This window comes from Ciconia boyciana, chromosome 1 (genome assembly GCF_034638445.1).
Source record: "Ciconia boyciana chromosome 1, ASM3463844v1, whole genome shotgun sequence".
NCBI lineage: Eukaryota > Metazoa > Chordata > Aves > Ciconiiformes > Ciconiidae > Ciconia > Ciconia boyciana.
In genome coordinates this window covers 218,176,730-218,203,719 of record NC_132934.1, presented here as the reverse complement: position 1 = coordinate 218,203,719, position 26,990 = coordinate 218,176,730, and the positions used below count along the sequence as shown (strand labels likewise).

At 59.1% G+C, this 26,990-nt stretch overlaps 1 protein-coding gene across 1 annotated transcript in view; it reads right to left on the bottom strand.

Annotated features, from left to right (window-relative positions):
* The window catches only part of ARHGEF17 (Rho guanine nucleotide exchange factor 17), a 35,720-nt gene extending 9,710 nt beyond the window's left edge, over nt 1-26,010 (bottom strand). The window contains exons 1-4 of the mRNA XM_072850939.1: nt 23,041-26,010; nt 3,343-3,420; nt 716-898; nt 209-325 (exon numbers count right to left, since the gene is read on the bottom strand). Coding sequence (XP_072707040.1) covers nt 209-325; nt 716-898; nt 3,343-3,420; nt 23,041-26,010 — 3,348 coding nt within the window. The remainder of the gene's footprint in view (nt 1-208; nt 326-715; nt 899-3,342; nt 3,421-23,040) is intronic.
* Nucleotides 26,011-26,990: the final 980 nt, after the last annotated feature.

Sequence of the window (26,990 nt, the reverse complement as noted above, 5' to 3'; positions counted from 1 at the left end):
GACTCCTTTTTACACCATCCGGAGCGACTCCAGTTCATCCCAACCTGGCCTCTTTGCAATAAAATCAAGAAGAAGGTGGGGGGAAAAATCCCAGTCTGACCATAGATTACCAGTTTACTCCCATTAACCCCCATCCCGCCCCACCAGCAGCCTTGCAGGTGGCTCTGGACCTTGGCCAGCATCTATGGGGAGAGGAATCAGGACCCACCTCCAGGAACTTCATGAATGCCGGCCGGGCCTCCTTGGCGATCCTGACGGCATCCTTGGCGTTGAGGAAGTTATCGATGTAGGCAGAGTAGATGTTCACCAGCACGTCCTTGGAGAACTGGGAGGGGAAAAGAGGGGGGAAAAGGGGGATAGGTCCAGCATGGACCTCCCGGGCAAGCTTGGAAGAAGCTGCCCCAAGGGTTAATCCTGGCTCTGGGCTGGCGCGGGGAGGGCTCGCCCGCCGCCCGCCCCCTCGATTTTTCAGCCCTGACATTTCTGCTCCTGAAGCAGAAACGCCGAGCTGCAGACCTAGCTGGTCGCCGCAACACCCCACCGTTACGCTAAGCAGACGGCAGGCCTGGAGATCGTCTCCTGTTCTCCATCTCAGGCGTGTTTGGCCCGTCCTTTATCACTCCCCTGCCTCCTGCTCCAAAACTTCTGCTGGGGCCATGCCTGAGAGCGGGCACGCCTGGGTTCCCTGGGGGAAATCCACCCCGCGAGGACCTACCGACTGCACGAGGAGGTCGCCCACTTTCTGCTTCTCGTGCCAGTTCTGCACACAGTCGTGGATCTGCTCCAGGAACTGCTCGTGGTGCTCCAGCAGCTCGGGGATCTGGTCGAAGATCTCATCCACCAGCGATGGGTCACACAACAGCGAGTTCTCCGGCTGCTTCAGCGGCTTCATGTAACCCTGCGGGGAAGCAAAGGCATCGGGGTCCCCACAGATTTCTTTTCCCACCCCTTCAATATGAATTTTTCAACCCCTGTAAATACAGGGATCGGTGGCATCCTGCAGCAGGGGGTTCCCCCAGTGAACGTTGGGTTGTGGGGCCCATCAGAGGGATCAGACAGTGTTGGGTCCCAGCAGGTTTTGCACCCCAGCCCCCCGCATCCCACCCCACCCAGTGCATCCCCACGGCAGAGTGGGGAGCAGGGCAGGTCTGCACGAGGAACCCCCAAAGCACAGCATCCTCTGTCCCCCAGCCACGGCCTTGAGGGGCTCCAAACCTTTGCTGTCATGAGCCTTAGTCACCTCCATCTGCTATAGAGCCTGACCCAGCTGGGGAATCACAGCACCTTGACCCCAAGATCCAAAAGCTGGTGGGTTCCTGGTGGGATTTAGGGTGTTTGGGACCAGGAGAGACTGGAATGAGCGGGGTGAAGGCACCGGGTCAAGCCCTGGACCACCTTGCCATCAGCATCTCTTGTGCAACGGCCAACGAGCGATGCTCAGGGTCAGTAGGAAAAGTGGGACAAGAGCAGGTCCTCTGCAAGGCTGGGTGGGCAGCTCTGCGATGAAACCCCTTTCCTCCCCCCATGGGGCAGAGCTGCGGAGGGGAGCAGTGCCCCTGGGAATGGGAGAGCTGGATTTGCAAGGGATGGAGGATGAGGAAGGTCTTCTCAAGCCTTGCCTCCTCCTCAGCCCAACCAGTATGGGGTGCTGGTGTCTTTCAGGATGTTGGGAGGACCACGGAGCTGAGCGGTGAGGACAGGACCCCCCTCGAAGCTGCTTTGGACATCCCCATCCAAGCTGGCGAGGGAGGAGTCATCCCGCAAGGATGAGGCTCCTCAGGCTGACGGTGGGTATCTCGTTCCTCAGGCTGACGGTGGGATTTGGCAAGTTAGAAGGGCCAAATCCTTCCTGAGGCTCATAACCTGCCTCACCTGCCCTACTGTGGCCAACACCCCCAGCGGGAGCTGGGCTGGGCTGTGCCATGCATCCCACCCGCTAGGAAATTGGGGGAGCGAGGACCAGATGGGGAAGAAGAGCATGGAGACAAGCCCTGCCTTGGCACATCAGGAGCACAGGCAGGGCTTGCCCATGCACCATCTGGCTTGGCTGGAAGATGATGCTCCAAGGTGGTCCCTGTCCCTGGTAGCCACCATGCTACATGCCACCACATCACGGATCCAAGCACCTTGTCCCAGCTAAGACAGGGCGCTGGGGGCATCTGGAGCCCTGTGATCCCCCCCAGAAAGCCAGGTCCCCCTGGTTGCACCATGCCAGGACGTGTTCCATGGGCAAGAGCTCAGGTATTAATGCCCTGTGGCTCCCAGCCGTGTCCAACCAGTCCCTCCAGTGGGGAACTGGTGAGCATCAGCATGGCTGTCCTCTCTCCAACCAGCCTCCTGTCCCACCTCAGAGGAGGACACAGCCCATGGGACAGCCTTTGTCCATGCCAAGACCAGCAGGGACACCACCCAACCCCAAACCCTGTACAGCTTCCCCCAAAATAAGCCCCAGAGCCAGGGTCCTCTTGCCCCTTCGAGCCAACATCTGCACTAGGAGCAGCCTTGAAGGGTCCTTCCCTCCTGCAGCAACATCTGGCAGAGCACATCTGGGTCCACCATGGGGGCATCCTTGCAGGGGATTTATGGGGAAAGCTGGGTGTTGGAATGATGGGTGCCCCATGCCCTTGTGGACATGCCCAGCAGATGTCCTACAGGCACCCCTTTGTACCGAGCAGAGCAGAGCTTTGATTTTTTGGTGTTTCCACCTGCAGTGATGTGGTTGGACAACCCACACCTACACCAGCGTGACCTAGTCTCCAGGGCGTTGACCACCATTAACCTTCTGAAACACCTTCATTAACATCTGAAACGGGGGGTGGACCCTCCGGCCAGGCTGCTCCAAGGGCGTTGGAACCAGCTCAGTAAAAAGAGGACTGAGAAAAACCCTTGGCTCATGGCTGCAGGTATGACGCTGAGCAGAAAATGGGGGGACAAGGGAACGGGGGGTGTAAGAGGTCCCCCATCATGGGATGGCCATCAGCAACAGCCCAGGAGATGGGGTGCAACATGAGGAAGAGCTTTTGGGGGGCAAGCACAGGAAGGGGCTTGGGGACACAATACCCGCCAGGTGACAACCCACCGGGAATGTTACGGGCTTGATTTGGGGGACAGAGGTGACCCCCACACCCCGTTCCTGACACTATTGCTACGCTGCTCCCACCTCTGGTCCTGCTGTCCCCAGCATCCCCACTGCCACCCGTCCCCAGTCCATTCCCCTACCCAGTGCTGGCAGAACACCCATGGCTGGGGGTCCGACTTGGGGTCCCGGGGATGGTGACAAGCAAGAGACGGTCACGCCATGACGTGGTTTGGGGTGCCACGTCCCCGGCCGTGCTGCGTTACCTGCATCAAGGTGCGCAAGGACTCCACGTAGGACTGCTCCGTGTCCAGCAGCGTCATGATGACGTGTTTCCTCATGTCCTGCCCGGGTGGAAAGAAAGACAAGATGAGTTTTGGGGTGACACGACGGAGGGGAGCTACGTGGCGGGTGTCAGTGCCGATGCGGGGGCTCGGCGGGGAGGCTGAACGCCGGAGGAGCCCGGCTGGCGTCCAGCTCCCCTCCGCTCCCTCTCCACCCCGATGGAGGAATCCGGGAGGATTAGGAAGTACATGACACCGAGCGCACAGAGACGCCTGGTTTCCTCCACGGCCGCGTCAGGAGCCCGCCCTGGCTCTCACAGCCCTACATGGGTCGGTCCCGGCGCCCTGCGTCTCTCCGGCGGCTCCACTTGGAGCGGTCCCGTAGGAATTTGCCTCCCGCCCGGCACCCCAGGCACCCCAGCGCTGGGCTGTGGTCCCGCAGGAGGGGGATTAATGGGGTGGTGGGGGGCATGGGGAGGCGGTGGTGTGGGACGGTCTGCCAGTCTTGGGAAGCAGATGGGGCTCGGAGACCCCTCTCGCACGCAGCACCTGGGGGGATGCCCCTGCAGCTCAGCCTGGGGGCAAGATGCTCCAGAGCCCAGGGTGTGAGACACCCCAAAAGTTTTGGGTGCAGAGATGCTCTAGAGACCCTGGGTGCAGAGACACCCCAAAAGTTTTGGGTGCGAGATGCTCCAAGGGCCCTGGGTGCAGTGATATCCGAAAAGTTCTGGGTGCAGCGATGCTCCCGAGACCCTCGGGGCAGAGATACCCCAAAAGTTTTGTGTGTGGATACACTCCAGAGACTCTGGATGTGAGACACCCCAAAGGTTTTGGGTAAAGAGATGCTCCAGAGACCCTGGCTGTGAGATACCCCCAAAGTTTTGGGTGTAGAAATGCTCCAAGGGCCCTGGGTTCAGAGATACCCCAAAAGTTTTGCGTGTGGAGGTGCTCCAAGTGCCCTGGGTGCACAGATATCCCAAAAGTTTTGCATGCGTAGACTCTCCAGAGACCCTGGATGCGAGAGACCCCAAAAGTTTTGGTTGTGGAGATGCTCCAAAAGCCCTGGGTGTGAGACACCCCAAATGTTTTGGGTGCAGAGACCCTCCGCTGGTCCTAGGAAAGGAGATGCTCCAAGGTTCTGGATATGGAGACACTGCAGTGGTCCTGTTCATGGAGACCGTCCAAAGGTCCTGGGTGCAGAGACACCTCAAGCTTTGGGTGCAGGGACACCCCAAAGGCCCTGGGTTCTTGGATACCTCAACAGCCTTGGGTGCAGAGACACCTCAAACTGTGGGTGTGAGACACCCCAAAGTCCCTGGAGGCTTGGACACCCCCAAGGCCATGGGTATAGAGATGCCCCAAAGGCCCCGGGCGTGGGGATGCTCCAATGAACCTGGGCACAGACCCTCAAAGCGTCCCATTAATGGAGATACCCCAAAGGCTCTGGGTGCAGGGACACCCCGAATGCTGTAGGTGCACAGAAACCCCAAAGCCCCGTTGGTCAAGGACCCTCCAAAGGTCCTGGGTGCTTGGACACTGCAACAGCCCTGGCTGCAGAGATGTCCCACCTGGCCACCACAGCATGTTGAGACCAGGTTCCCCTGACCTGCTGCCACCACGGGGGTTGCTGAAGCCGCCAAACCCCCATGTCCCCCATCTCTTTGTGGGATGAGCCTGTGTCCCCCGGCCATGCGGGGCTGTGTCCCCCCTGCTGCTCCCGGCAGGGACACGAGTGCCACAAAGCCGCTCTGCAACCACAGAAGGAAGCTTGAACCCAACCATCTTCACCACAGATAGAGGCCACCATCTCCCTGGTGGTCCCCAGGGAGCAATGGAGAGGGATCCTGGCCAGATCCTGCTCGGTGCTTGAGAACAGAGCTGTGCCTCAGTTTCTCCACTCACCCACCAAGCTGCTATCAGCCTTTTCAGCCAAGCAAGGAGGAAACTAGAGCCAAATATTACGGTGACGGGTCAACCCCCCCAGGAAATCTGCCCTCCCCCCCCCCCAACACATTGATGCTGGGGTCCTCAGCGATGCCGGCTGAGACCTTCCCTCTTTGTTACAGCCTGCAGTTTATTAACACTCTCACCACCGGATTAATTTGTTGTAATTATGGGCTAGAAGGGCACCCACCGGAGGATGGGCTTTAGGGGTGCAGAGCACCTGACCCTCCCTGCCCTGCCTCAGTTTCCCCAACCCTCTCACAGCTTGTAGTTCCCCACCTCAATATGATGCTCCTGGCATTTTCCCGAGCTGTCCCAGCTTGGGACCAAAGCCAAGGGCCGGATCGGCAAGCTGAACAGGCTCAGCACCACACGCCGCACCGGTGGCTGGGGTTTTGTGGCGGTGGGGAGCTGCAGGATGAGGCCCAGCCGTTGGCAAGGGGACTTTTTCCACCGTTAAGGCAGCGGTATTATCCCGGCGGGGGGAAATTCCTGCTGGGATGAGCAGGAGCCGGGGGTAACGCACCATCCTGGCAGGGTGAAGCGGTACCAAGGCGCGGGCAGGATGCGCCCCGCTGCATCCCTTACCCTCGCAAAGCCCTTCCCCCGCAGGGCTGATGTTGCTTTGGTCTCCATCTGCTCTCCTTGGGGACCCCCCCACTGCACCCTGGCCGCATCCTGCCTCCCCCGAGGTGCTCAGCACCCTCGGGATCAGCCCCCGCCGCGATGGGAATTGGGGCATTTCCCCACCAGCCGACGCTTCCGCGGTGTAAATCAGCATTGGGGGGTGTTGGCAGCGATGGCACCAGCCCCCCCCCCCCCCATCACCCTCTCCAGGTGGGAGCATCCCCCCCTCTCCACGATCCGGAGAACCCCGGGGGCGGCGGGATGAGGATGAGGATGGAGGCGCTGTTGCCACGGCAATCGCGGTCCAGACCCCGCAGGTGCCGGGTTCTGCTGGGCGCACACGTGTCCAAACATGATGCATCCGTGCACCCCCCCCCACATCCCCCCAATCCCACCAGACACCCCCTCCTCCATCCCCAGGACCCCCCATCCCTTTTCGCATCACCTCGGTACCACCACGACTGCCGCAACCCTTCTCCGGCAGCTCCTCGGCCGCCCCGCCAAGCCCGGAGGCGGCGAAGGCCGCATCGATGCCGTCCCCGATGTCTCGCATGTCCTCCAGCGCGATGGTGAACTGCGCCAGAGTCCTCACCATCTGCAGCATGCGGGTCCCGGGGGTCGGTCCGTCCCACGCGGCCCAAGGAATAAAAAAAATTATATATATATATATATATATCCCTCCAGGTCCCCCCTTTAAAATAGCTGGAACACTGCACTAGGATGCAGCGCAGAGGGAAATAAAATAGAGGAGCTATTTATATCGGTAGGGTTCTTGTGTGTGTGTATATATATATATATATATATATTAAAAAAAGCCCTCCCGCAGAGCGGCTGCAGGATGCGTGTAGCGGGTGTGCGCTTGCGTCCGTTGGCAGCACGCGGGTCCCCGGCCCCGGGTGCTACCGAGGCACGGGCAGGCGAGAGCAACTGGAGACGGAGGCAGAGCCGTGCCCACACACAGAGACACACGCGCGGATGCAGGCAGGGCCGGATCCTGCTGGGGGGATGCTGTTGGAGAGGCTTTGCCCAAGGAGGATGCTGTACGGGGTGATGCTTTCTTGGGGCGTGTGATTTTTGGGGAGCAGGGCGGGGTGTGTGTGCACAGATGATGCTGGGTTGGGGTGCTCAGCATCCTTGGGGTCTCCATCCCCATCAATGGGGGGGGTTGCTGGGTACCGTGTCTCCCTTTCCCCGACCTTGCAGACAGGGAAACTGAGGCACGAAGCAAGCCTGCTTTCCCCCCCCCCCCATCACCTCAAGCACCCACATCCCTGCTTGCCGGGTGATGCACCCTGCCCGGATCTGTTTGTAACACTCCCCTCCTGCTTCGTTAATTAAATCTAATTAGCCGCTCACCCCGTTTCCACAGCAACGGCGTGCAGCAGGGCTGTGTCCTCCCATTGCAGCCAGTAAATTTCCTCTTGGTACTGAGGATGATGAGCACCCCATCCCGGGGAGGGTGCCGGGGCTGGGGGGGCCGGGATGGGTGCTATGCATGCACCCATCCCGGCCCCCCAGCCCCGGCACCCTCCCTAGGGTCCATGGCAGAGAATGGCCAACTCAGTGCATATAATGAGAAGGGAGGTGCAGCAGCCTTAAATACACCCCCTCACTGGGATCAGGGAGGAGGGACCCACAGCACCCGCCATGGGCACGATGGCTGCCTGCACTGCACCCGGTACAGCTAATTGCATTAGGGGTAATGAGGCTGTTTGCAAGGCAGCGGCTCCTGCGACTCCTTCTGCAGCACCACGGTCATCCCAGACCCATTTCTGTTGCAGTCCTGGGCCTGTGGAGGTTGCAACCCCAGACCCATTCGGGTTGCAATCCCAGACCCACATGGGCTGCAACCCCGGGCCCATCTGCATTGCAATTCTAGACCCGTCTTGGTTGCAACCCCAGACCCATTTCTGTTGCAATCCCAGACCCATCTGGGTTGCAAATTTGGGCCCACGTGGGTTGCAATCCCGGGTCCACCTGGGCTGCAATCCTGGGTCCATCTGGGTTGCAACCCCAGACCCACTCGGTTTGCAATCCTGGGTCCATCTGCGTTGCAATCCCAGACCCATCTGGGTTGCAGTCCTGGGTCCATCCGCATTGCAATTCTAGACCCGTCTTTGTTGCAATCCCAGACGCATTTCTGTTGCAATCCCAGACCCATCTGGGTTGCAAATCTGGGCCCATCTGGGTTGCAATCCCCGATCCATCTGGGTTGCAATCCCAGACCCATTTGGTTTGCAGTCCTGGGTCCATCCGCACTGCAAACCCGGGCTCATTTGGGTTGCAATCCCCCGATCCAGCTGGGTTGCAATCCCAACCCCATTCCTCTTGCAATCCTTGCCTCATTTAAATTGCAACCCCAGCCCCAGCTGGCCTGCGACGCCGTGACACCGCGACGCCGTGACGCTGCGACCGGTGACCCGACTGCTCCGCCTGCAGCGACACCCTCCAGCCCTCCCACGGGATCGCTTGTCCCCGGGGCGAGCGGAGGGATCCCTCCAGCTCTCCATCTGCAGAGGGTCCTTCCCACATCCCCACTCCCCAAACACCTCCCTCGAGCCAATCCCTTCATCGAACTGCGCAAGTAGATTCGCCGCTGTCTACTATTAAGGTTGAGCTTTCTGCTGATGGGTTTAAAACCCCCTCTCAAACCCACCCAACCTCTTCGGATGTTACCAGGGAGGAAGGATGGATGGAGAAGGGTTAAACCCATCGCTGCCCGGACCGGGGAAGAAGCCAGGCTGGATCCCGCTGTGCATCGAGGGGCCCGATGGAGGTTATCTCGCTGTCACCCAGGAAAGAAAAAGCCGGAGCGATGCTGGCCGTCCCCGTCGGCCGCCAAGCCCGGACCCCCCTGCGCGCGGCCCGCAGCCCACAGGAAATTCCTGGGAGTGTTTGGCCACTCCAACAGCGCTGCCTATTTTTAGGGCCGTCTAAAATATGAGCCGGTTATTTTTAGCAGCGCGGCTCTTTGTAAACACCTTTAGATTTCCTTTCGGACAATCCTTTTTTTTTTTTTTGCAACCTGGGTGTTTCCTCCCCCCAAAAAAACCCCAAACCCTCCTGGGAAAAGCATCCCGATCCCTTGGGATGGAGCCAAGGGGTTCATCCCCCACCTCAAAGGCTTGTGCCAGAATCACGAGGATGCTCCCGAAAAGCCAAAGCGGATCCGGCACTGGGGATTGGGGGGGTGATTTGGCAGCACCCCAAATCCAGGAGGGGGGGCTCGGAGAGGGGGTTTTCCCCCCAGTTTTTCCCTCCAGCTTTGGAAATACAACCCCTCAACCCCGCCTGGCCTCCCACCGAAGGACGGGAGCTCTCCTAGGCTGCTCTATTGTATTTTTTAATAAGAAATCTGGGTGCAAATCCATCATTTTGCTTTTCCCTGCCCGAGTGTAGCAATGCAGGAGGAGCTTGAGCATCCCCGGGGATTTTAAAACATCTTAAAATATGAAAAAAAGGACTCGGCAAATCGTGTCCTGCCTCCATCCCCTGCAAACAAAGAGGCAACGATGGAGGAAAGTCCTAAAAACTTCATTTTTTAAAGAAAAAAATAGCATGTTAGGGGAAAGGGAGAGCAGGGATTTTTATCCATGAGGAATCCTGGCCACCACGGCAACCTCTGGCCCTTGAGCCCAGGCTGAGACCGTGCACACATTGATGCACTTAATGATGCTGCTTGCAGCCACTTCGAGGGCTTCCCCTCACCCCCCCAACTCCCGCTGCTGGTGGGAACTGGGTCGCTGAAGCCGGGGATGCGCGGGCGGGTGTCACACGTGCTGTCACCACCTGGCTGGGATGCTAAAATCACATCCTATAGCACGGAGGATCTCCGTATCCCCGGAGACTCCATTTCACCCCAAAATTCCCTTCCCAGCCCTGCAACACACAGCGTTTCTCCGAGGTCAGCGGTGTAACGAGTTGTGCCAGGGCTCAGCCATACACTGGGTGAGCGGTAGCGGGGATTTTGACCCTGAGACCTCACTTTGGGGTAAAAAAATAAAGCTTTAGGAAAAATCTGGAGCGTTTTGGACCATTTGGGGAGTGGGATTTGCCGCTCGGGGCCTTCCCAGCTCATCCTTCCCGCAGCTGCTGAAGGAGGAGCTAGCCCTGCTTCGAGCAAAATTATTCCCACCCCTCCAAAATGTGCCAAAATTTTAAGAATAAATAAATACAAGCTGTTTTTCCCCCCCCATTACAGCTTTTCCCCGCCGCCGGCTCCCCATGCTCCGCACTGCTTGGGGTGGTGGTGGGGGGTTCTCTACGGTCTTGTAGTAGGGTTGTGCTAGGAGCAGCCTGAATTTCGGCACCTCCTTGAGACCCCCATTCCCAATTTGTTAGAAACTGGGGGGAACTGGGATTTCTGCCCCTTTTCTTTCCATGGATGCTTCTTCCCAGGGCAGATCCCACTAGAGGGAGCTGGGACATAGTGGGAGCCACTGGCCCATGGGGACAGTCCCCTGCCCCAGGCAGCCCGCAGTGCATGGCGAACACCCAAGCTTAACAATTTTAATGCACCCTTGGCTTTATTTCTACCAAAACCCTGGCAAAAAAAGGCGCAGAAACAAAACCGGACCCACTTCAGTCCATCCCAACGCGATGAGCAAACACCTCTGCAGCAAACAGCATCATCCCGACACGTAAAACTTGCTCGCGCAGCCGGAAAAGCCCCTGGCTGGCACCATCATCTAAAATAGGATAACGCCATTACATCCAATCCCATATTTCCTCAATCACTCGGTATCTGGCAGGAAAATCACTTGGAAAAAAAATCACATTATCTGCTCTCGGGATGTTTTTAAGCAGGAGGTTTGATTGGATTTTGTAGGGTTTTCAAAGCAAACCCATCCAACCTTCGCCTCGGGACAAACGATGCTCAGCGATATGTCCCACAGCTACCACACGGGCGGAGGGACGGCAGCCACCAGACGGGGGAAATCTTGCTTTGCTGGGTACCAGCTCCTGGCATCCTTTGGTACCAATCACCCCCATCCCTGGGCATCAGTAGCTCCCACCCCTGGTACTCATCCTCCCCATCCTGAGTACCAGTCACCACATCCCTGGGCATGTCACTCTGTCCCTGGGTACCAGCCAGCCCATCCACGGTATCAGCCACCAGCATCCCTGGGTACCAGTCACCTCCATCCCTGGGTATCCATCTCCCCATCCCTGGTACCAACCACTGCCATCCCTGGGTATCAGTCACCTCCTTCCCGGGGCATGTCACCCCATCCCTGGGTACCAATCACCTCCATCCCTGGGACCAGGCACTGCCATCCCTGGGTACCAGTCACCTCCATCACTGGGCGTCAGTCACCTCCACCCCTGGGTACCAGCCGCATCCATCCCTGGTACCGGTCACTGCCATCCCTGGTACCGGTCACTGCCATCCCTGGTACCAGTCACTGCCATCCCTGGGCACTAGGCACCGCGGTCCCCAAATCCCAGTCGTCTCCACCGCTGGTACCAGCCACCGCCATCCCTGGGTACCAGTCACCTCCATCTTTGGCTACCAGTCACCTCCTTCCTGGAGCATCTCACCCCACCCCTGGGTACCAGTCACCTCCATCCCTGGGTGCCAACCACCATCCCCGAGTACCAGTCACCTCCTTCCCAGGGCACGTCACCCCATCCCTGGGTACCAATCACCTCCATCCCTGGGACCACCAGGCCCCGTGTGCTGGGGAAACCACCCTCCACATCCCCGGGGAACACGAGGACCTGTGCCGCAGAAGAGAGGCCATGCCCGAGCCAGGCCGATGCCATTCAGCATCACGTCCGGGGCTGCATCCCCTCCCCGCCCAGCTGCTCGCTCTTCTCCCACGGGTAAGAAAAGTTCGAGCCACTTTCTGAAGCGTAACTTCTTGAAAGGAAATAAGAGCATAAATCAGCAGCTCTGATTCAGCTCCCTTCGGTTACTAATAATACTCCCGTGTTTATTCACAGCCCTGGGGCTGGAGATGTTTGCTTTTCCCTCAGTCGTGGTTTTTCCCAGGCTCCCAGCTCGCAGAGGAGCCTTGATTTGTTCAGGGATGCTCCCATGGAGAAACCCAGCGGCACAACCGCCTCCGGGATAGGGAGGAAGAGGAGGAGGAGGAGGAGGAGGAGGGCGGCTTCAGCCCCAAAAAGATGCAGCGAGAATTCAGTTGTTTTCCCTTCTTTGACTCCTCGGCTGTGGTGATTCATCCCAGGAGGACACGGCCTGGCTGTAATTCTGCTTTTTAAGTGTGAGAAAAAAACAGGAATAAAAAATAAAGGAGTTGGAGCAATTTTTTCAGGGCAGGGTAGAAGGATGCTGGGCATCCTGCTGCTGTCCCGGTGAGCGGCAGGGCTGGAGCGGTGCCGGTGGGATGGGGAGCGGGGAGGCGGCGGGAGGCTCATTTCCTGAAGCAACAAAAATTCATCCTCTAAATGTGTCGTGGGGATTTTCCCATGGGATTTTCACCTGAAATCGGGGTTTGCATCACTGGTGCCAGGGTGCGAGGGGTTCCCCCCCCCAAAATATGAGGCTCAGGGTCATGCTGGTGCATCTCAGGGCATCCTCCCTCCACCACTGGCAGCACCCCATGGGTGCCCCCCCTCCCCATGCCCATCCGATCTGCGATGCTCACCCCAATTTACCCCGCCACTACCATCCATCCCCCGGCGCATTTGCAGAGCCCTTGCAAAACTCATGTCACCGCGGTCCAGGGCGCAGTGGGGGGCTTGTCTGCCCCCCGTTTGCAGCCAGCCTTTGCTGAGCCCTAGAGCAGCTTTCACCAAATATGGAAGGTTTTTTTTGCCTCCGGTTTTCGGCACGCAGGCCGCGGCCCAAGAGCGCAGCTTTCCAGATGCTGAGGTCAGCCCCGCTCTTCTCCCCTCCTCCTTCTCCGCCACCTCCCGGCGCGCTCAGCCCCGCACCCACCGGGCGAGGGGTAACGCCGCCCCGCGACTCGCCAGCATTCCCGGATCCCCCACCAGCATCCTCCGCTGCTGGCACAAGCCGCACCCCGCATCCCGCAACATCTCAAAAGCAATAGCTATTGGGATTTTGGGGGGAGAGGGAAGCCAGGGAGAAGGGTGCCCAATGCTGGCACCCCTTGGCATCATCGCTGGGTGCCAGCCTGGCTCATATGGGCAGGAGGTGCCCTGGGTGCCTGGTGGCATGGGGCATGGATCCAGGCAAGGGGGGTGCAAGCAAACTTGGGGTACCCAGGAGGGCACCAGCCTGGCACCCAGGGGTGATGGGCACCAGGAACCATTGGGTACCAGGAACTAATGGGCACCCAGGAACCAACTGGCCCCAGGAGCCATTGGGCACCAGGAGATGACTGGCACCGAAGAGCTGACGGGGGCCAGGAGCCAATGGGCATCTAAGAGCCAAAGGGCATTTGGGAGTCGATAGGCACGAGGAGCTGATGGGCACCCAAGAGCCAAAGGGCATCCAGGAGCTGATGGGTACCCAGGAACCAAAGGGCACCCAGGAGCTGATGGGCACCCAGGAGCCGATGGGCATCAGGAGCTGATGGGCACCCAGAAGCTGATGGGCGCCAGGAACCAATGAGCACCTGAGAGCCAAAGGGCACCCAGGAGCCAAAGGGCACCTAGGAGCCAATGGGCACCAGGAGCATATGGGCACCAGAAGCTGATGGGCATCCAGGCCTCCATGTGGACCCAGAATTCTGGGGGCACCAGAAGCCAAGAGGTATCCAAAGGGCACCCGAGAGTTGATGGATGCTCAGAAGCTGATGGATGCCCAGGAGCTACCCTGGAGTCCATGGGCACCCAGGAGCTGATGGGCACCAGGACCTGGCAACACCAAGGAGCTTACGGGCACCCAGGAGATGTTGGGCACCAGGAGCCAACAGACACCCATGAGTCCATGGGCACCCAGAAGCCAGTGGGCATCCCATGGGCACCCAGGAGCTGCCCAGGATCCAATAGGTACCAGGAGTCCATGGGCACCCATGAATCAACAAGCACAAAGGAGCTGATGGACACCCAGGAGCCAACAGACACCCAGAAGCTTATGGGCATCCAGAGTCCATGGGCACCCAAGCACTGATGGATGGTCAGCATCCAGCAGGTACCCATGAGTCCATGGACACCCAGAAGCCAATGGGCACCCAGAGTGCATGGGGATGCAGGAGCTGATGGGTTCCCAGGATCCAACAGGTACCAGGAGTCCATAGACACCCATGAACCCACAAGCAACCACAAGATGACAGGCACCCATGAGCTGATGGGCACCCAGGAGCCAACAGGTACCAGGAGTCCATGGGCACCCAGAAATCCACAAGCATCCAGGACCTGACAGACATCCAGGAGCTGATGGGCACCCAGGAGCTGATGGATGGATGCTTAGGATCCAACAGGTACCAGGGCACCCATGAATCTGCAAGTACCCAGGAGCTGATGGACACCCAGGAGCCAACAAGTACCAGGAGTCCATGGGCACCCACAAATCCACAAGCATCCAGGAGCTGATGGACACCCAGGAGCTGATGGACGTACAGGAGCCAGGAGCCCCGAACAGCCCAAGACGTGCCCCTGCCCCGGCCCTTCCATGTCCCCCACACCTGGATCCATGCCCTTGGCAGCAGCCTGGGTGCAACCACCAGGAGAAGACCCCCTTTGTGCCCATGCCAGTCTCCATCCCCACGGACACCCAGCCCCGCAGCACCCCATGCTCAGCAGGTCCCCTTGCCCAGCACAACTGCAACAGGGATGGCAGGGAACCGGTGGCGGGGGGAACACGGACCTCGTTAGGAATGCCCACATCTCATGTCACATCACAGCAAGGCGAGAAGTGACGCCTTCCCTGCTATGTCATTGTCACAGCAGCACCCTGGGGCAGGGGGGGCGCGAAAAAAGGGCATTTCAGCATCTACTGACCTGCACCGGGTTCGGATGACCAAGGGACGTGTCCCCTCTCCGCTTACTGAGGCTCTGAGCCATCTACATCCCATCTCACCGGGGTTTTGGGCAACCAAAAAAAAAAAAAAAAGGACCAAAACTGATCCCCTACTGCTAGCAACAGCGTTTCTGCTGAGGGGTCAGGATAAAACCCTTCAAAAAAAAAAAAAAAAACCAAGAAGAAGGATGCCAAATCAGGGCAGGCCGACGAGTCTGCTGCTACTCCAGCTAAAAAAAGCAGGAAACCATATCCCGGGCTTGGAGATGCCAATCTTCCCAAGCAAACAACTCCCTTCTTGTTTTTTTTGGAGAGTACCAGCAGGCTCGGGAACGGGCGGTCACAAATAGCAACTCTACAGCACCACAAGGAAACCTTCTCCAGCTCCAGGAGCCGTGTGGGGATGCTGATGTCCCCCTTTTGGGATGGTGGCTCTTCCGGAGGGACTTGGTGGTAGCCATCCCCCCATCACGATGGTCACTCCTCTGGAGGGGAGCTGGTGGTGGCCATCCCCACGTTGGGACAGTGGCTTCTTCAGAGGGGACCTGGTGGTGGCCATCCCCATGTTGGCGTAGTGACTCCTCCAGTGGGCATGTGGTGGTGGCAATCCCCACATCAGGATGGTGGCTCCTCCAGAGGGGACCTGATGGTGGCTGTCCCCACATGGGGATAGTGGCTCCTTGAGGGGGAATCTGGTGGTGGCCGTCCCCACGTCGGGATGGTGGCTTGTCTGGAGAGGACCTGGTGGTGGCCGTCCCCACATTGGGACGGTGAATCCTCCAGGGGGGTCCTGGTGGTGGCCATCCCCCCGTCGGGATGGTGGCTTCTCCGGAGGGGACCTGGTGGTGGCTGTTCCCACATTGGGATGGTGGCTCCTCTGGAGGGGACCTGGTGGTGGACACTACCACAGATGTCCTTTCCCCAACACATCCATGCAGAGATGTCCTAGTAGGGTTCGTTGGTGTCTTGGATGTCACCGGTGGGGTAGAAGGTGGTGGTGGCCATTCCCTGGTTCCCAAGAAGGGACATGCCCAGGGGCTCTGGGACATCGCAGGACATGGGGGTCACACAAGCCCATGTTCCTGCCCTCAACCCTTCTACCCTCAAATTAAAGGGATTCAACTTCAAATAATTTATATAAGGCACAGGGGGACACGCAGCTTGGGGACAACCTCCATCTGCAACCAGGAACGGCGGTCATGGAGCAACTGGTACCAGTGTGGGCAGGGACGGAGCAGACTGGAACCAGCCCCCCAATCCCCGGAAGCCCAGCAGCTCCGACAGGAGTTTGCACAAAAAGCAAGTTACTGGAATATTTTTATCCAGATGCTGATTTTCATTCTCCCTCCCATTGGCCGGGCTGCAGTTCCCAAAGACCCAAAAGCAAACACGCTATTTTTAGAGAAGAGTTCATCTACTGGAGCCATTCCCTTTGAAATTCCTCACCCATCCTCTCCATGGAAACCGAGGGAGCCCGGAGAAACAGCCCCACCGGGACCAACCATCAGAGCTTTAAAAAGAGCCACGTTGAGGGAGAGGGGGTGGAAGTGGCTGATTTTTCTTCTCCAGACACATCCTGGCCTGGAAACACCATGGTGGAAATCACAATGTATTCGGTTTAGTGGGTTCTGTCTGTGCAAGCTGGGCTTGATGCCTTCAGGAGGAGATGTCCTGGAAGATGGACCATGCCTGCTTTGAAAATCATGGCTCCATGGCTGGTGGGGCCTGTTGTTTTGGATGGGTGGTGGGGATGGGTGATGGAGATAGGTGGAGGGCGATGGGTGGAGGGAGACAGATGGAGATGGGTGGAGATGGGAGGAGATGGATGGAGATGGGTAGAGATGGATGGGCGGAGGGAGATGGATGGGTAGAGACGGATGGAGATGGATGGATGGATGGAGATGGATGGGTAGAGATGGATGGAGATGGGTGGATGGAGATGAATGGATGGGTGGATGGAGATGGGTAGATAGAGATGTGTATATGGATGGAGATGGGTGGATGGAGATGGATAAATGAATGGAGCTAGATGGATGGAGATGGATGGATGGATGGATGGATGGATGGATGGAAGGAAGGAAGGGAGGAAGGGAGTCTCTCCCCCTGCTTTCCAGAGGAAAGCCCTGGGAGAAGGGGAAGAAACTCTGTACAGACCAAACCCCAGTGCTGCCCCGCTGCATCTTCCCTTCATGTGACGGCACCACCTTCTCCATCCTGAATTTAGGAGAAGTCCCTGCTGCAGATCTGAAGCTGCGGGAACTGCCCCATCAGGACCTGCCTGCACCAGATGGGCGATGGAGCTCAGCAACGAAGTCACAGCAAGCGGAGACCTCAACACGTCACCTCTCTGGTCCCTCCCATCACATGGGGATCAGCATCTCCGGGAAACCTCCTGCTTCGGAAATATCCCTGGGAAAGGCTCTTAATCCCATAACCCTTGCAAGGATGGACTAATGCCGCAGCAACAAGACCCCGGAAGCTTTAAGCCTCCACCTCCGCTGAGTTTGGCTGGAGGGTACCAACGATGCCCGTGCACATCTCAGAGATGCCGACCTGCGGCTTCCCCTGCAAGAGCAGATCGGAGATTGAGGCCACCTCCTCCAAGCAGAAGCTTTGGAGGCGTGCGATTTTGCACGGAAAAGCCCAGGCATGAAGCCCTGTGCACGCATGCAGGCAGGGTGCAGGCAGGCTGCCCAGAAACGCAGAGCGGCCCCTGCGATGCACACACGGTGATGGTGCAGCCCTGCACCATCCCTGTGCATCGCTGGGTGTGTGCACTGGGAGCACCGACGTCTCTGGGCACCCCTGCACACAGAGCACCCCGGATCTATCCCTGCACCCCTGCAAGTGCACCCCAGCAGCGGGGATCTCCCCGTGCAGGGATGCAGGTGCACAGCGGCACTACTGATCTCCCTGGGCACCCCTGCACGTGCAAAACAGCACAGGGGATCTCCCTGTGCATCCTTGTGTGTGTGCAAACCAGCACCCTGAATCTCCCTATGCACCCCTGCACATGCAAACTGGCACAACCGATCTCTTTATGGATCCTCGCACCCTTATGCACCCTTGCACCAGCACCAGGGACCTCCCTGCGCACCCGTGTGTGTGCACCCCTACCACAAGGACTTCCCCACGCATACCTGCACGTACACCCCAGCGCCATGGATCTCCCTGTGCACCCCTGTGCGTGCAGACCAACGCCATGAATCTCCTTCTTCACCCTTGCACGTGCACACCAGCGCCAGAATCTCCCCGTGCAACTCCGCATGTGCACGTCGGCATCGGGGATCTCCCTCTGGACCCCTGCGCGTGCACCCCAGCACCAGGGATCTCCCCATGCACCCCTGCACCAGCGACCTCTCCGTGCACCCCTGCACGTACACACCAGCACGACAGATCTTCGTGTACAGGGATGCACGTGATAGCAGCACCATGCATCTCCCTGTGTCCCCCTGCACGTGCACCCTTGCACCAGCACCCCAGCACCAGGGACCTCGCCATGCACCACTGCATGGGCATCGCTGCACCAGGGACCTCTCCATACACCCCTCCACCTGCACCCGTGCACCAGGGACCTCCCCGTGCACCCCTGCATGTCCACCCCAGCACCTGCGCAGGCCCACAGGTCTCTCCGCAGGCTGGAAGCGGAGCTCGCGCCGAGCCCGTCCCAGCCTCCCCGCCTCGCTGCAGCCCCGGCATCCTGCCAAGAGCCTGACCTTTGGGCCAGGCGGCCGCGGGCCAAGGCCAGCCCCCGGCACCGAGCTCAGCCCAGCACTAACCCTCTTGCTCCGGGGCCGGATCCTGTCTCACGGCCACCATCACAAGGCACCCCCCACCCATGGGGTGCTACCCAGGTGTGTTTGGGCTCAAAGGATGTGTATCCTGGCTGGTCCATCCCCTCTGTTGGAGTTTGCTGCCTAATTAATTAGAAGCTTTTAATTAAAGTGGAGGACAAGGGACAAGGAGCAAGGGGGGGGTGGCTCTGGGTGACACCAGACGTCCCCTGTGTCACCCAAGGGCATTCAAAACCCTGATAGCAGGGAAGGGAAGGGGCAAAAATGGGCAGAGTTAAGGGATTTGGGCAGCAGGGAAGGAAAGGGGCATAAATGGGCAGAGTTAAGGGGATTTGGGCCGGTTCACCCCCCTGGCCATGTTGCTTGGCCCCATGCCGGTGGTCCCAGAGTTGGTCCATGCTGCTGATAGGTAGCATCACCTGTGGGTCCCCGTCGATGCCGGCCAACTTCTCCTCTCTCCATCCCACCTCCAACCTCCCCCCAAAGGGCAGCGAGGGCTGCCTGCGTGCCTCAGTTTCCCCCCACCCCAGCATTTTGCTGAGCACGGCGGAGCCAGGGGCGCAAAAACTGGGCAAACTATCGGCACAGGCACTGGGAGAGGAAAGCCAAGATTTACCCGTCCCCATCCTCCCCCCCCGCAACGGCTTTAATTATAGATTTCCAGTAATGCCAAAAAATGACAAAACTCCCAGCCGTGGCCCAAAACCTGGTTTCTATGGAGATTTATGGAAAGGGAACGGAAGGATAAATAGGTCCAAAGATGCCAAACTTTGGCCAAGGAATATATGGCCGGTGCATGGATCCAGCCCTTGAGCTGTCCCCAAAGCAAGGACGAGCTTCTGGAGGATGAGCCATGCTGGGGCAAGCTCAGAGGGAGGATGCTCGGGAGGGATGGGGGAGTTTTACGCAAGCGTCCCTGGGAACGTGACCCCAGTGTTTCTCTCTGGGGATCCCCCTCCATCCCCGATGACTTTTTTGGGGTGCAGCCACCCGGCTTGGGGAGCAGCAGGTGGGGAAGGCAGCGGCCAGGGCGCCGGGGGCTGCGTTCCCACGACTCCTCCGCTCCCGCGACGTGCTATATTTAAATCAATATTTTCCTGTTTAATCCGACTGCTGCTAAGTCAACAAACAGAGCATGGCAGCGAACATACCTAATTTTCCATCCCGTGCTGGATTCGGCCACAGGGAAAAGAAAGATGCAAGGGATTGCCAGCCTGGCATCCCGCTCAGACCTTCACCGAGCAGCAAAGGGACACCAAATCCACCCCAAATGCACCCTTGCTCGGTGCCGGGTTGCTGCACACGCGTGTGCATGGGTGTGCACGCATGTGCTGCCCATCCCAGCAGCTCATGGGAGGCTGGAGGCATAAAAACTTCTCTGTCTTGAGGTTTTTGGGGTTTTTTTCTTGCTTTCTGGAAAGCATCCTTTCTTTCCACGGCCCCTGTGTCGTGTGCTGGAGCAGGACGTGCTGCTAACGGCGCTTGGGGAATTAAAAGCCTCGTGCGTGGCATCGGACACAGGGTGAAGGAGCTCTTCTGCACCCTGGATGGCTTGGCTGGCTCCAGCCCCACGGAGGATCGCTGGAAAGCACCCAGGACAAACAGTCCTGCTGCGGAGGGAGAACAGCACGTTACCTCTCCCAGCCAGGACACGCCGGGTGGCCGAACCCAGCAAACAGCCGGCACGGCAGCGCTCGCTTCACCAAAGCCACCCCCAAACCATGGGGGCTGGGAAAATATCTTGGGGGAATGACGCTGCAGGGATGCTGGACCCCAAGAGAACATCTTGGGGGAATGATGCCAAAGGGATGCTGGACCCCAGGAGAATATTTTGGGGGAGCATTGCCGCACATTTGCTGGACCCCATTATTAATCCCTTCCCAGCATCACCTGCTGGAGACGGACACCAGGACGGATGGCCCATCACTGTGACGTGGGACGGATGCTCCAACGCCCCAAAATCCCCAAGAAGCGATGACTGCTTCCCCAAGCAGACAACCGACCTCATGATGCCGGCCCTCTCCATTGGCTTAGGGAGGGGGAAAAAAAAAAAATAAAGCTTATTCCTTCACCGTCGGTCAGGGAGCACGTAAATCTCTGCTCCCCGCCAGCCGTCCTGGTGCCAAGTTATATCCGGTCCTCCATGCTCTCGCCTATAATTAAAGCAACTCCCTTGCAGGGCTCGGTCCCCCTCTGCCCCCCCAGCCCTGGCTGGTGCCATCTGAAATAAAACATCCCAGCTCCGCTATATAATAAATCAAAAAGAGAAATAAAAATCCTGGTTTCACTTATGTTATGGCTGCAGCACAAAGAAATTCAAAGGCAGGAGAGAGATTTGAAGATACAGCTGCGGCGTTGCCCTTAAAAGGGAAAATTCGCACCCTCTTCGCCGAGGCTGGCGGGTTCAAGCAAGGTGAGGAGCGGCATCCCTGGGGTCCGGCCCCGCGGGGTGGCCCATGTCCCCAAGGTGATGCTCAGCCAAACTGGGCTCCCAGTTGCGATAGCCCAGTGCTGGAGTCGGTAAAAATCCACCCAAAATGATCCCAAAGTGACCAGGGTTGGGGGGTGTATTGGGGTGCGGGGTCAGCAGAGCATCCCTGCTACTGGGGCCATCACGGGGCGGGCATCGTCCCTGGGGCACTGCAGAGAGCTGCCTGAATAAGAAATATCTCTTTATAAATTATTAATATAAACCATATATTATATAAAAGTAACATATTAATAATTCAGTAAGAGATATTTCTTTAAAAAGAAATGCCGCCGGGCACACTGCCTCGCCTTGGGGACCTGCCGATGTCCCCAAGGTGTCACCAGCCGCGGCCTTGGGAGGTTCCTTGTTACCCCACTTAATTATAACGCTTGATGCTTCAATAGCACTTTTCACCCCGAGACCAGAGAGGACAAGCGCTTCGCTCTGAACGGGTACATCAGGTAAAAATGCTGCAAAATTCGCCCAAAATTATTTCCAAGGATGTTTTACGCAGGAGCCAAGAGCTCCCCGTTCTCGGCCACCAACGGTTGTTGTCCGGCAATGGGGACAGCGGCCGGAGAAGGAGCTGGATAGGGGGCAGAGCCCTCCAGGAGAATATCTTGGGGAAATGATGCTGTGGGGATGCCAGACCCCAGGAGAATATCCTGGGGGGCTGACGTTGTGGGGATACCCAACCCCAAGAGAACATCTTGGGGGAATGATGCTGCAGGGATGCTGGATCCCATGAGAATATCTTGGAGTAATGATGCTGCGGGGATGCTGGACCCCGAGAGAATATCTTCCGGGAAGAACACTGTGGGGATGCTGGACCCCAGGAGAATATCTTGGGGGAATGATGCCGCAGGGATCTGGATTTCGGGTGCATGCAAAGAAAAACACCCCTGCTCCACACGGCTCTGCCCCGGCCAGCAAGGGTTACACTGCCAGGCTCAGCCCTGGGGACTTCACGCTTGGCTGCTGGCGGCTGTTGGAAGGGAACGGTCCAGCCCGTCCTCTTAAATCAGCATCGAAGCAGGGTGAGAGAGCCCTGCCAGCCCCGTTCCCGCGAGTTCTCAGCTCATCCCCCGCGGGAATGGGTATTTCTGGGCTTCGCCTGGAGCTATTAAAAGCCCCGTGGGTGCCAGCACCGCTGTGCTGCAGGAGGAGGTGGCGCTTCCAAGCACTTCCCGGCACAAACACCCGGAGCGATGGGAACCCAAGTCCATCTTCAAACAACAGCCGAGGGGCCGGCAATGCCAAAAATCCACCCCAGGAAAGACCCCAAAGCACGCGTCCGTGCTTTGGAGCGAGCTAACCGCCTTTGCATCCCCCAAGCAGCGTTAATTCTTCCGTGGACAGGATAAAACTTTACCCATCGATAAAATATTTAGTGCATGCACAAGAATATTTTTCCCCCTTTTTCTCACGGCAAAGCCCATGGTCCCAGGCGGAGAGATGGTGATTTTTTTGGGGGGGGAAATGCCAATTTGCTCGATAAGGGGTATGACATGGGGAATCCCAAGCAAAAGGACCATTTAAGCCCCACCTGCCAAGGAAAAGGCAATTTTTGGTTCAGCATCTCAGGGCCAGCCAAGAGCACACCCGTTTACTGGGACCTTATATAGCATCGCCAGGAGATGCTATATATAAATATAGCATATAATATATATTTCTCTCTAAAACCACTTTCCACCAAAATTTGGTGCTATTTAACCTGAAAACTGCTTCTTCCCACCCAAAAATCGCCTTTTTATTGGGGAAGTCGCTCCTACAAACAAGAGCTCATCCCCTTGGGACAGCCGGAAAGGGCTCTTGGCCATCTGGCAGCACATCCGCGGATGGGAATTTGACCCCAATGAAGGACACGCGAGGGACCCCCAAAGCCACCAACGCGTTGGAGGGGTCAGGTACCCCGTGAAACGAAGGTGTTTTTAGGATGGACGGGCACTTACCACCTGCGGCTTGGTCCTGGGGCCGTGTTCGTCGGGCGGCCGCGGGCAACGGGGCAGCCGGGGCGGTGGGGCAGCGGGTGGAGAGCGGGGTCCATCCCCAGGACCGGGGGACGTGTCACCTGAGTTGAGGGCCAGCATGTACCGCTTGGTGACATCCTCCAGTGAAGGAGGTTGGAGGGTTGGGAAGGATTTGCCGGGTGAGCGGCCGGCAGCCGGTGCGGGGAGGTGGCTGTGGTGGCTGGAAGGGACAAGCGGCTCGGGGACGGTGATGGGGACGAAGGTGGCGGGCTCGCTGGTGTGACGGACGTGCTTGGTGGCCAGGCGGCTCTTGGCGAGGACGGCAGGTGCCGGCGGTGGTTGGTTTTCCTGGTGAGCCTCACGGTTGGAGCGCTTCTTGGAGCTGCGCCGGGCGATGCGAGGGGACAACACATCAGCCAACTTGGGGTCAAAGCCATAGCCGCGGCCGGTGCCCGGCACTGCTGGTTGTGCCGAGAGGATGGGCTCGCTGCTGGACGGTGGGATGCTGGGCTCCAGCTCGCTGATGGCCTCACCAGGACCTTCGAAGGCGCCAGCTGGCAGCTCACCGCGGCGGCTGGGGTCGCTCAACGACTTCTTCTTGATGGTCTTGCCGTTGCCCTTCTCATCGATGAGCTTAGCCATGGCGCCGGGCTGGCTGACGATGGTCCGGATGAGGCTGCTGTAGTCCCGTGGCCCATCGCTGCTGAGCGACAGGTCGCTGCCTGCGCTGCCTGCGCTGCCTGCAATGGCGGCGGGTTGGGGAATGCCCACCTTGGCACTCAGCGAGCCCAGGAAGTTGCTGTCAACAGAGAAATTCTTTGCCTCCTCTGCCACCGAGCATCTCCGGTGGGGCATGGGGTCGCTTAGGGAGCGGTAGGGCTCGGTGCCACCCTCACTGCCACCCTCCATCCCATTGGCACCCGCCGAGGGGAACTTACGGCGGCGCCGCAAGCTGCCGGGGGTGCTTGGTGTCTCGGATTTGCCAGCTGGAGGATCTTCGACCGCTGCGGCTGGGTGAGGGGGCAGTGGCGTTTCGGTGTCACTGGCTGCCGGCACGGCGTTGGGCAGCGTCCAGGCGTCCACGGCTTCATGCAGGTCTTGGAAGGGCATCCTCATGGGCTCCGGCTCTGTGACGATGCCCTCGTCCGTTACGCTCGACTCGTGACCCGACAGCTCCTCCACGGATTTCCTGTGAGCGAGGTTCTCCTCCAACTCCACTTCCTTCAAACACCGCGTGCTCTCCACCCGCCCCCGAAGGGTCGCGTCCATCGTCCCTGTCAGTGCCACCACCTCGGCGCCCTCCACACCTCCGCTGTCCTTCTGCTTGGCCGTGAAGCTGTAGTCCTGCTGGGAACCCATCCTGCTGATCTTTTCAAAGACCTGCCTCGCCTCCTGGATGTACTGGTCCTGGATGACCGTGGGGAGAACATCCTCATCCCCCCGCTGTCCCCCATCCAAAGCCACCTGGTCCTGGCTGTCGGCTGTGGCCAGGAGGAGCTCGGAGGAACTCTGCTTCATGGTGTTCTGTAGGAAAAGCCGCCGCGTCCCCGATTTTTCGGAGCAGGTGAAGGACTTGGCGCGACGCAAAGTGGCTGTGAGGTCCTTGAGCGTTGGCCGCTCGCCCGGTGCCCAGCGGCTGGGGGGCTGAGCGGCGCCGCGGCTGCCCGGGGAGAGGTTGGTGATGCCAGAGCAGCCATCGGAGTCCGTGTCAAGGCCAATCCTCACCCCTTTCTTCTTCACCTTTAGTTCCGAGAGGTCTGATTTGAGGAAGCTGAGGAGCGTCAGGGTCTCGGTGGCGATGTCGGGGTTGGACAAGGACTTGCGGTGCTTGGCCCGCTCCCCTTCCAGCCCCGGCTGGTGCAGGCTCTCGCTCCCAAAGTCCGGTTTCGCCTTGGCTGTGCCCTGCGGCAGCTTGGGACGGACGCGGACCGCCGGCTGTCCCCACGCCAGGCCATCGCTCGTCCCGAAACTGGGTGATCGATAGACGCCGTAACCTGCCTGGAGAGTCCGTCCTTGGTTGGGCCAACAGATCCCGAACTGTTCCTCTTCCTTCAGCGTCTCCGTGCTGGAATAACGACTGCTGCTCCGCGACCCGCCGGGGCTGCCAAAGGGCAGGATGTTCACCTTGGAGACACGGGCCACCACGGGCAACGGATGACGGGGGACCACCCTCCCGCAGCCTTCGGCCTCGGCATCGCCGCCATCCGCCGGGCTCTCCCAACCACCGCTCTCCTTCTTCTTCCGGCCGGCGCGGTGACGGTGGGCACCGGTTTGCCCTTCGCCTTCGCCGCCCGATGAAGCGCGGGGAGAAGGGGATGCCGCCGCTTCATCCTCCCCGTTGGAGCGGGGTGATGGGGAGGAGGAGGGTGGTTGCGGTCGAGTCGAGTTATGCCAGGAATGCGGGCCGGGCTCCGGCGGAGCTCCGCGGGGAGAACGGAGAGCCGGGTGCGGGACGCGGCTGCGGGGCGGAGGCGGCGGGGGAGCTCCCCGGCCGCTCCCGCTCCCACTCCCAGCCCCGCTCCCGTTCCCCATCCCGCTGCCGCTCCCATTCCCGTTCCCATTCCCGGTTCCCCCCGTAGGCTGCCGGCAGCTCTCCCCGAAGAGTTTCCGCATCGCCGGGACGCTGGGCCAACGCGGCGGCTCCGCGTTTAACCCCGGGCCCGGCGGCGACGACGACGGCGGCGGTGGCGGCGGTGGAGCCGGGGACGGTAGCTGAGCCCCGGCATGAACCGGGCCCGTTGGCTCCGGCTCGGTAAAACGAAGCGAAAGCTGCCGTACCGAAGGGGCCAGGCTGCCAAAAGCCCGGCCCGGTTGTTGCTCCGCGATCGACGCTGAAACTTTCCTACCCGGGAAGAAGAAGGAGGAGGAGGAGGAGGAGGAGGAAGGCGGGGAGGAGGCGGGCAGGAGCCACCGACCCCCCGCTACCCCCCGACCGCTGCCCCCCTCCGCCATTGTCTGCCCCCCCGCCGCCGCCGCCGCCTCCGCCCGCCCCCGGCCCCGCCGCGCCCCGGCCCCGGCCCCGGCCCCGCCGCAGGCACCGCCCGGCCCCGCTCCTCCTCCGGGCTGCCAGCGGGCTTCATCCCTCCCGCTTTGTTTTCTCTCTCTCGCTCGCTTTTTTTTTTTTTTTTGGTGGCTTTTCCTCCTCCCTCACCCCCTGCTTTTTTATTTGTTGCATTCAAATAAACTTTCCTCCCCGGAGGCGGGGTTTCCTCCCGCAGAGGGGGATGGTTGGAGATTTTACCCTTTTTTTTTTTTTTTTTAAATTTAATTTTTCATTGCGGAGAGCTGCCCTCTTGCTCCCAGGCCAAGCAGGAGCACCCCCCCCAATTCCCTGCATCCTTCACCCCCACCCCGCATCCTTCACCCCCCCCCGCATCCTTCACCCCCCCCCCGCATCCTTCATCCCACGTCCTTCTTCATCCCCCCACATCCTTCATCCCCCACATCCTTCATCCTCATCCCTCCATCCCCTCCCAGCTTGGTTTTTTTTTTTTTAGGGAAAAACACAATAAGGAAGCAAAAATCTGGGTGCCGGCGAGCGATCCTTCCCTTTGCTGTGGATTTCTCCCAGCCCCTGCTTTGCAACTCATCTCGGGGAAAGCAGAACACCTTGTTCCCAACTTGCAAAAAGCTCCGGCGACGCACCGCCCTGCGAGCAGACTTTCTCCTGGTTTTTTTAGCACCGCTTGCTATTTGCAGCTCGTAACCCCCTTTCCCCCGAAGACAACGGATTTATCGCTGGGGATGTGAAAAATGAAGGTGGCTGGAGGGTGGTTGATGGGTGAGCTAGGGCCTTGGCGGCGTGGATGGGGCTGGAGAAGTGTCCTGGCCACGTAAAGGACATTGCTGTCTCTGTCCCAGGGGCACAAAAAAACCTGGTGGTGATTAAAAAAAAATCCAACACCCCCCGTAAATGCATTTTTTCAGGACCT